General features: G+C 46.4%; 1 protein-coding gene across 1 annotated transcript in view; it reads right to left on the reverse strand.

Moving 5' to 3' along the window:
- The window catches only part of TDRD10 (tudor domain containing 10), a 69,363-nt gene that overhangs the window by 26,405 nt on the left and 32,049 nt on the right, over window positions 1-10,909 (reverse strand). Inside the window, 2 exon segments of the mRNA XM_004391315.1 lie at window positions 1,712-1,868; window positions 3,197-3,267. Of these exon segments, the coding sequence (XP_004391372.1) occupies window positions 1,712-1,868; window positions 3,197-3,267 (228 nt within the window).

The following is a 10,909-nucleotide window of genomic DNA, read 5'->3' on the forward strand; positions in this document are numbered from 1 at the left end:
AATTTTAGGAGAAAAATTATAGGTGGCCTAAATTTCCTCAGGGATTTTTTCCGAAAGGGGGCTTCCTAAGGCCACGTTCTAAGTTTGTCAGATACCGTAAGAGGTCCCAGTAAGCTTTTTAACACCCATTTTAAAACCAGAATGAAAAACCTCAGCAAATTTTTAATATGCCTGCACATTTTTTCTTATTTTATTTGAGGAATGGATTGAGGTTTCCCTGGCCCGGTTATATTTTTAAACTGCTACAATATCAAGTAAAACAATCATGGCTACATCCACTGAGTTTGTTTCATTTTGTAATATTATATAAAACCAGTTTTATCTCAAAAAAAGGAAAGAAACAAAAATAGTATAATCTGACAGCTTGCCCTTCCAAAGAGCTAAGGTTCTTAATGAGGAAGGAAGGGAACCATTTTGGAACTAGCAACAGGAGCCACTTCTGAAGATCTCCTCCCAGCAATTCCAATCCCCCTCTCGGTTCCCATCTGCAGTTCCCCCAGCTTTGTGACTGAAGCTGCTAACTATCAATATGTATTTTCTCCGTTGTTTTTTTTAATGCCCAACCAGGTGCCATTGAGTTGATTCCGAATCATGGCAACCCCATGTATGTCAGAGTAGAACTGTGCTCCACAGGGTTTTCCATGTCTTGTTATTTCAGAAGTAAATCACTGAGGCTTTCTTCCCAGGTGCCTCTGGGTGGACTTGAACCTCCAACCTTTTGGTTAGCAGCCAAGCGTGTTAACCGTTTGTACCACACAGGACTCCTCTTTGCTGTCAGAGCCCCAATTTTAGCGACAATGTGCCTTGCTTAATAGAACAACATTTCTCAGCCTCGTTTGCAAATGCTCCAGGAAGGCCACGTGTTTCAGTCCTGTCCAATGAAATGCAGGCAGAATTGTCAGTGGGGCTTCTAAGAATGCACTTTTTAAGAGAACACTGGCCCCTTCTGTCCTTTGTCTCTCCCCTTCTTCCTGCCTGGAATCCTGATAACATCATGGAGTCCCCATACCAACCTTGGACTCCCTGCCTCCTGACTTCTTCCACTGGAAAGAAAAACGAATAGCTGACTTGCTTAAGGCACCATTGTTCAGATTTCCTTGTATGCGAAGCCAAGTCAAGCTCTAACAATACAGGCTGTGGACACAGCCCTCCACCTTCTGAGAATAGGCCCACCTCTCCTGAGGAAGGCTCCTGGGTGTGGTTTTGGTAGTTACGGCCCTTCCCTTCTCTGCCCATTCAGGCAGCCCCCCGCCATGCACTACACCTCTGACTTCCCCTTTCCACATCTCAGATTTGGCAATATTTGTCTTCCTGCCAGGAAGGACGAGATGTTATTCGCCTTTGTCTTACACCTCATACCAGCAGAGAACAAGGCTGTGCATACAATAGACACTCAATGTTTGCTACATGAAACAAGTGAAAACCTGAAATTTAATATCCCAGGTGGGAAAAGCTCCCTTGCAATTGCCTAATGACCTTTTTGGCCCTTGTCAAGAATACAGTCTTCCTTTTATTTAAACATTCAAAGTTGTCTGCACCTGACCTTGCACCTGACTGTTAAAGGTCATGAGTGGTCCCTAATTTCATCCAAGCCCCTGCCTTCTCCAAACCAGCTGGAACTGAGGAGGATGAGAAACTGAAAGTGAAGTCGGTCAAGCACCAAAACATGAAAACAAAGTGACCCAGAGCCTGAAGAGGGCAGAAGACATGCCGGCAGCTCCAGGGGACTGTCAGCCAGGCCAGGGTTCCTCCTGGGGAGCTTTTTGTTTGAATTCATGTACAGTTTTCTTTTGTGGAAGAGCATTCCATTCAGCTCCTGAACGGCAAGTACCACTTTCTGCACAGAGCCCAGCTCTACAAAAGCGAAGCTAAAGAGGAAAGGGAGGCTGCTGTGAGGGTTCTCCAAAGCCCTGAGTGGCAGGGAGGCCACCAGGCCTGAGCCCTAAGAAGTCTCCTGTCGCTTTTCTGCCACCGCAGAAGGGGGGCCATTCCAAATCACCAACAAGCCAAAATTATGCCAGACTGGGGATTGGGCTGGGCAGTAAGAGAGAATGTCCAGGGCCTCCAGGGACAGAAGGAATGAGTGGATGCTGTCACTACATGACATGTGTCTACAGTTTTGGGGTTTCTTTTGTTTGTTTACATTGTTGCGCAATTCAAGTTAGTCTCTCATACAAAAATTTATATACACATTGCCATGTGACCCTAGTTGCTCTCCCTATACTGTGACAGCGCACGCCTCCTTTCCACCCCTGATTTCTGTGTCCATTCAACCAGCTCCTGACCCTCTCTGCCTTCTCATCTCGCCTCCGGACAGGAGCTGCCCATTTAGTCTCATGGATCTACTTGAGCTAAGAAGCACACTCTTCACAAGTATCATTTTATGTCCCATAGTCCAGTCTAATCTTTGAAGAGTTGGCCTCGGGAATGGTTTTAGTTTTGGGCTAACAGAGAGTCTGGGGGCCATGATTTCTGGGGTTCCTCCAGTCTTCGTCAGACCATTAAGTCTAGTCTTTTTAAGCTTTGGGTTTCTTTAACACTGTTGTTGTTAGCTGACTGCTATGGTGACCCCATGTACAATGGGATCGTTGTGATCCATCCGTTTTTCATTGGCTGATTTTTTGGAAGTAGATCACCAGGCCTTTTTTCCTAGTCTTAGTCTGATAGCGTCGCTGAAACCTGTTCAGCATCATAAGCAGCATGCAAGCCTCCACTGACAGACAGGTGGCGGGTGCTTTGGCCAGGAATTGAAGCTGGGTCTCCCGCATGGAAGGCGAGAATTGTACCACTGAACTGCCAATGCCCCGCTCTTTAACACTACTACCCCCAAAAGTTCAAAGCACTTTTACTGCCTTGAAAATAAGAAAAGGAAAATACAGGTAAGTCCATTTTTCAGGGGCAGCAAAGGCAGAGGGAGATGTGGTAACTCACCCAAAGAGAGGACAGAGCAGGACCCGAACCAAAAATAAACCTCAGTCTCAGGACTTCTAATCCAGGGTTGTATTGACCAGACAGTGTTAGCTGCCGAGTCAGAGGGTTAAATACGGAAAGGGGGTTTCCCAAGCGTCACTTTGCCAAATCAGAGGGTGTGGACTCGGGAGTTGTTGGGCTAGGCTGCAACATCAGTGCATCAGCAAAACCGAGAAAGAGGAAAGCAGTTGCTTCCCAAAGAAAACAAAGGAAGAACAGTCATTACCATTTGCAGCCATTCTGGATTTTGTGGACACGGAGAGGGCTGAAGTCCTTTAGAAAATTCAGAATTTCCACCTACAGTGACAAGGTTTAAACGAGAGAGAAGCTGAGGGGCATCATTTACAACCAGTTCTCAACGCTTTAGATCCCCAGACAGCTAATCTGTACTCAATTTAACACACTATTAATGAGAATCTATTATGTGCTATGTGTGCCAGGTTTTGTGCTGGGTGCTGCAGATATAAAGACAGGCAGGGAAGATACAGCTGTCGAGTGGAGATACAGATGAGACAGTCAGGGAAACAGGCCCGTTCATCATGGCGATAAATTTCACAATCAGGAAGTACAGACGGCTCTGGGAGCTCAGCATGGTTATCTAATCCAGATTTGAAGGGAAGGGAGGTGGTCAAGGTGGGCTTCCAGGAGGAGGTGACTTTTCATCTACTAGCTATCCTGCCTACCTCTTGTCACCTTTTCATCACTGCTCGGGAGCAGGGGCAGGCTTGCTTTAACCTACCCTATTCTGGAGGAGTCTCTGGGTGGCACTAACAGTTTTAGCGAAAGGTTTGCCATTCAAACCCACCTAGATGAGCCTTGGAAGAAAGTCCTGGCGATCTGCTTCGGAAAGGTCACAGACTTGAAAACCCTGTTCTAGTCTGCAACACCCACGAGTGGAAACCCGCTCAACAGCAACTGGTTTGGTTTACTAGAGAAGGCTGCCTGCCCATGCTGACTCAGTCTCATGACTGCCTCTTGCCAGCCTCCTATCCACTATTCACATCTGCCAGGCTTTCTTTGCAAGTCTCCCTCCCCACTGTTTCTCAACAGTAGCCTAGCCTCCACTGCCCAGGGATATGGCCACCTTCCCCATCCCAGGACATGTTTCCACACCCATTCTCAGTTCCTGCTCCTCGCCTTCCCCTGGGCTGGCTCCCTCACTGTGGACCCCACCCTGCTGGGCTGGGCTCCTGTCCCCACACATGTGCGTCCTCCCCCGCTTGGAGATATCTTCTACAGAACGCTGATGCCCTTCTGAGCTCCGCCCTATCTTTCTCTTTTCTGTCAAACCTGTAGAAAGAGCCATCTGGCCAAATGCCTTGACTTCCTCTCCGCCCAGTGCCGTCTGGCTGCCTGCCTTTGGCTTCTGTTCCTGTCCCCACTGAAAATGCTTCCTGGAAGGTCACAGAGGCGCCCCGTGCTGCCACTAGGATGCCTTTTCTTCAGACCTCGGTGCTTTCAACGGCTACTTGCATCTCTCCACGCTTCCTCCTGCCTTAGCTTCCCCGCGAACACATTACGGCTGTAAAATTTCACAACCACGATGAAGACAGATTCTTCCTCGGAAAACTCTACTTTGGAAAAATGTAGACTTATACTATCTTCTTTTAAAGGCAGTTTTTCCCTAATTTGAAGTCACTTTTGTTGGCCTAGGAAAGCAAAAATGCATCATGTATAACTCGTTTTTCTCCGTCTTCATGTTTATATTACATTTAAATTCAAATTTTCTAACTGGCTTGACTTTTAAATATTTAATGTGTATTACACGTGGATCTACAAGATGCTGAGCAACAAGCAATTTGTGAGAACAAGGAATACGTGCTTAGCGTTTTCAGTTTATGAAGCACTTTCACATGCATTACACTATTTGCTCCTCATAACCCCCCTGTTAGTATACATTCTTTTTGTCCCCACTGTACAGAGGCATAAAACAAGGATCCGAGAGGTTAAGTGACTTCTCTAAGATTACACAGACAACTTAAAGAGTGAGGCTTTGAACCCAGGCCTTCTAATTCCTTCAAATCCTGCATTCTTTTCATTGTATCATACAACATCATAGTTTTCTACTCAAGCTTTACCGTTATTATAGCAAAGCAGGAAACTAATATTTTTGTATGTTCTACAGCAGGAATGGAGTCTCTGGGTGGTAGAAATGATTAACGCGCTCGACTGATAACTGAAAGGTTGGAGAGTCGAGTCCACTCAGAGGTACCTCAGAAGAAATGCCTGCCAATCCACTTCTTAAAAATCAGCCATTGAAAACTCTACGGAGCACAGTTCTACTCTGAGACTCATGGGGTCGCCATGAGTTGGCGTCAACTTGATGGCAACTGGTATAGCCGGGGTCAGTAAATTACAGCTTTGATCAAATCCAGCCCGCTACCTTTTTCATAAAGTTTTATTTGAACACAGTCATGCACATTTGTTCATACACTGTGTATGGTGCCTTTCATGCTACAGTGGCAGAAAGGTTGCAACAGGGACCTATAAGGCCCACGAAGCCCAAAATATTCACTATCTGACCCTTTACAGAAAGAGTTTGCAGACCCTTGTTGGACAGCAATGGATCTCAATTTCCCAACTCTGGCTGCAAATGAGACTCAGCTGGAGAGTTGCTGTGTTTTTTGTTTGGTTGGTTGGTTTGGTTTAATTGTCAATGCAATGCCTGACTGTGGTGCAGTGAATTACTTAACAGTGCCCTTGTAGTCATAGTCTTTGTGACTTCCACACAATGACTGGGTGGAACCATGCAAACAAGGTACATGGAACTCTAACACAGCATCATGGGTGGTGGTGTGTGTTGGCTTGGCTAGGCCATGATTCCCAGTATTGTGTGGCTGTCCTCCGTTTTGTGATCTGATGTAATTATCCTAATTATACTCCACTTTATATGTTGTAAATCCTAACCTTTATATGTTAGTGAGGCAAGATTAGTGTGGGATGTATCTTGAGTCACAGCCTTGTAGGAGGGCATGACTCAAGTCCCACCCTTATTCAAGTTACACCCTTTCCTGGGGTGTGGCTTGCATCCAATGGATATATGTGGATACTCTGGTAGGGCTCTCTCTCTCTATGCATCTGGATCCTGTGTACAGCTGGTCATTGTCTGACCTCCAGTTCTTGGGACTTGAACCAGTGGCCTGCGGTCTGACCTGCCGATTCTGGGATTCACCAGCTTCCGCAGCCCCGTGGGCTAACAGCCTATCATCTGACCTGATTCAACAGCTTCCGCAGCCTCGTGAGCCAGCAGCCTGTCGTCAGGCCTGCTGATTTGTGTTCATTAGCCCCTGCATCACGAGTCAGGAGAAGCCTACGCTTGACCCACAGATTTGGGACTTGCCACCTTCCAAAACCTCGTGAGCCATTTCCTTGATACTGTTCATGAGTTTTGTGAGAGCTTGCAGAGAATTATGGAAGCCAAAGACAGGAGGGAGAGTACTGAGGGGAGGGGGAGTAGTTGATGTCACAGATGATGGAGTGGGACAGCAGAGTGAAAAAGTTGGACATTTGGGATATCTTTAACCTCCACCTCATAGGAACCAACTTTGTGCTGATCCCTATAAAAGAAATTATTCATTTACTGACCCACCCCAGAAGAATAAAATCAGGATCTCTGGGGCTGGGACTAAAGCATCAATATTGTTTTAAAGCTGCCCAGATGATTTTAATGTGCAGCCAAGGTCAAAAACTACTGTTGCATAGTATCAAGCTGATTCAGAAAATACTAGTTTTCAGAAAATGTGCTTGAGGATGAGAGGACAGAAGGACACCCTCTGCCCACCCCACCCTTCAATACAAAATCACTGCCAACATCTTTCCTCCATGGAACTTACTCCAACCAGTCTTATCTGTGAGGTCATCTCATCAGCAGATGACATTACTCTTGAGCGTTATCATTAGGAATTCCTAAAATCTGAAGGCATGCCCTAATTGTGACCTTGTTCTGCCTCTTAATAGGTTAATTTGTTTATTTAAGAAATTTTTGATCCATTACAGCTTTGACAAGAGGCTCGGGACATTAAGTTGAAATTGCTCATGCCCCATGGGGAATCTTTTACATCTTTTAAATAATGAAAATAACTTACTAGGATTTTTTAAATAACAAAAGCATTAAATGTTTATTGTAGAAATATATTTTTAAAAAACACAGATAAGCAAAAGAGAAGTATCACTCATAATCGTACCGCCAAAACGTGCGTACTACACCTCTACCGTCAAGATTATGGGATCACGTGATACCTTATGCTTTGAAGCCTGCTTCACTTAATACTATATCCCTTTCAGTCAATCATCACCAACATTGTTTAAGGGCTCCAGAGCCTGCTATTCACTATGGCACAAGCATTTATGGAGCACTGACTCTGTGCCAGACAGGTAGGAGACTACTGTGGTCACCTACGTGCCAAACAATGTCACACCCATCAGATTGGCATGGATTTAGCAGTCGGACAGCACCAAGCATGGATGAGGCTGCAGGGACTTTTACGTTGCTGGTGGGAGCAGAAGTCAGTACCACCTCTTTGAGAGCAACCTAGCAACTCCTGATCAAGCTGAAGATGTGTGTACTGTGTGGTCCTGCAATCCCAAACCTGGGTGCAAGTCCTAGAGACACTCTCACACACGGACACACGTACAAGTCGGTTCACTGACGCTGTCTGGAGTAGCAACGACTTGGAAAATACTTATTTAAAGCAAGTGAAATGGATGTTTTTGCAGATAAAAAATAGTCGAATACCAGTAATTTCATATGGTTCAACCTAAGCACCTTATGTCTATTACAGGTAAACCTGCTGGGGTAGATTCCAATAAAGGAATATTATATAACAGCTAGAATTAATAACTAGAGCTGCAGATGCCACCTTGGGATATATTTTTTAAACATGAGGAATGCTAAAAGCAAACCACAGAAAAATATACCCAGAGGGGAGAGAGGGACCAACAGCTACCTCCCCTCACCTCAGCTCACGTCGGCTCTCTACTTCCTTCGGCACTCCCCCCAGGAAACAAAACAAAACCGTCACCGACAAGTCAATTCTGAGTCACGGTGACCCCATGGGTGTCAGAGTAGAACTGTGCTCCATTGGGTTTTCAATGGCTGATTTTTCACAAGGAGATCACCAGACCTTTCTTCTGAGGTGCCTCTGGGTAGACGCGAACCTCCAACCTTTTGGTTAGCAGCTGAGCGCGGTAACTGTTTGCACCACCCAGGGACTCTGTGGCACTCCGTAGAGCTTGTCATGACCCATGACTGTACAACCCCCAAACGGCAATCTCAAGTCCTGCACTCTCTGATCGTCACCTGCCATTTCTCCTGTTTGTGCTTCTGGTTCTTCAACTCCGCTCTCTGGCACCGTGGCCCTCCAGACCCTGACACTTTTCCACCACCCTGCAAATCCCTGACTCTACCCTTCTTCTAGTGTCCGTTCTGCCCCACCCCAGCCCGCCATGCCCTCGCTCGCCTTTCACCCAGCCCAGAAGCCATGGTTTATGACTGTAATCACTTCCTCATGTAGAGCGTCTCACTGTTTCCCACTGCTTATCAATCCATTCCCCCCTCTCCCAGAGAACACAGCTGCATTCTGCTTCCACGCCTTCTCTCTACTCAGCTGATGATCCTGAGTCTTATTTCACGGAGAAAAGAGCAGCAATCCAAAGGGAACTTCCACACCTCCCACCACTTGTCAACCTTCCTGTGTCCGCATGCAGCCCTCCACACGAAGACCCCCTGCACCGAGTCCCTCCCTCTCTCCTTCTCAAGGTCTTTGCTGCCGAGCTATCTCCTCTCTGCTGGAGATGCATACAAACACGCTCTAATACCTGCCGTCTAAATATTTATATGGAGCCCTGGCCGTGCACTGGTTTAGAGCTCGGCTGCCCACCAAAAGGTCAGCGGTTTGAATCCGCCAGGTGCTCCTTGGAAACTCTATGGGGCACTGCTACTCTGTCCTATAGAGTCGCTATGAGTTGGTATTGCGGGTTTGGTTTTTGGTAAATACTTACATACACGTTTCTCCTTTTCCCCCCACGTCCCCCTCCCACTGCCACCCATTTTTCTACTCCCCTTTATTACCTTGGAGCCCTGGTGGCGCAGTGGTTAAGAGCTCAGCTGCTAACCAAAAGGTTGGCAGTTCAAATCCACCAGCCACTCCTTGGAAACCCCATGGGGCAGTTCTAGTCTGTCCTATAGGGTTGCTACGAGTTGGAATCGACATGATGGCAATGGGTTTGGTTTGGGTTTATTACCTTGAAAAAGTTGCCTATAGTCACTGTCTTCATTCCCTCTCATTCGTTCACTCACCCACAAGTATTTATTAATTTCCTACTCTGCTAGAAAATGCTTTAGGTGCGGTGAACACGGTAGACAAAGACCCCCTCCTCTTGTGGGACTTATCTTCTTCGTGGAAGACAAACCATCAGTGAGATGAATAAGTAATGTATGTGGTGAGTCTGACAGTGATAAGTGGTAAGGAGAAATATAAAGCAGGAAAAGGAACAGGAAGAGTGGGGGCTGCAATCTAGAGAGGGCGGCCAGGGTGGGCCCTCTGAGGAGGTGACATCTGAGAGAAGAAGGCCAACACCTGGGAGAAGAGCATGTTAAGCAGAGGGAACAGAAGGTGCAAAGGGCTGAAGGCAGGTTCCAGGTCTTGCAAGGAGGCCAGTGAGGCTGAAGTGGAGTGAGTAAGGGAGGGGGTGCAGGTGATGTGGGCACAGGGTCACAGCTCACACAGGGCCTCACCAGGGACTTCAGCCCTTCCGAAGTAAGAGGGGAAGCCATTGGACGTTTTTGAGTAGAGGGGGGCCAAGATCTGCTCAACATTTTATAGACTCACTCTGGCTGCCCTGTGATTAGACTGAAGGAGAGCAAGGGCAGAAAGAATGAAACAAGCTAAGAGGCCTTTGCAATACTCCAGGTGAGCTATGAGGTGTTTGGACCTGGGTGAGAGCAGTGGGGTGATGGGAAGTGCTCATATTCTGGGTGTCTTAGTCATCTAGTGCTACTATAACAGAAACACCACAAGTGGATGGCTTTAACAGAGAAATTTATTCTCACAGTCTAGGAGGCTAGAAGTCCAAATTCAGGGTGCCAGCTCCAGGGGAAGACTTTCTCTCTCTGTTGGCTCTTGGGGAAGGTCCTCGTCATCAATCTTCTCCGGTCGAGGAGCTTCTCAGCATAGGGACCCTGGGTCCAAAGGATGTGCTACTCTCCTGGCTCTTGTTTCTTGGTGGTATGAGGTGTCTCTCCGCTCACTTCTCTCTTTTATATCTCAACAGAAACTGACTTAAGACACAACCTAATCTTGTTGATTGAATTCTGCCTCATTAACATAACTGCCTCTAATCTTGCCTCAGTAACATCATAGAGGTAGGATTTACAACACATAGGAAAATCACATCAGATGACAAAATGGTGGACAATCACACAATACTGGGAGTCATGGCCGAACCAAGTTGACATACATTTTTGGGGGACACAATTCAATCCATGACACTAGATATATTTAACTTTTATTATTAACAATTCCAAACATATACAGAAATAGAGAGTACACTGAGCCCCCACAAATCTGTCACCAAGCTTCAATACCACCATTTTGTCACACTTATTTCACCTATCTCTAAACCCCTTTTTTTTTGCTAGAGTCTTTTAAGGCAAATCCCAAGTATCGTGTCATTTTAGCTTTAAATACTTCACTGTACGCCTCAAAAAAAGGACATTTTCTGAGACCATGGTCCCAACAGCCCTCCACCCAGCAATTCAGTCCCTCAGGGAGTTTGGATGTGTCTAGGGAGCTTCCATGACCTTTCCTTGTACAAGTTATGCTGGCTTCCCCAGTATTGTGTACTGTCTCACCCTTCACCAAAGTTACCACTTATCTATTGCCTATTTAGTATTTCCCCACCACCCCTTCCATCCCTGGTAACCAACAAAGATTGTTAC

Source organism: Trichechus manatus, unplaced genomic scaffold, assembly GCF_000243295.1.
Source record: "Trichechus manatus latirostris isolate Lorelei unplaced genomic scaffold, TriManLat1.0 scaffold00213, whole genome shotgun sequence".
In the NCBI taxonomy this organism is placed as follows: Eukaryota; Metazoa; Chordata; class Mammalia; order Sirenia; family Trichechidae; genus Trichechus; species Trichechus manatus.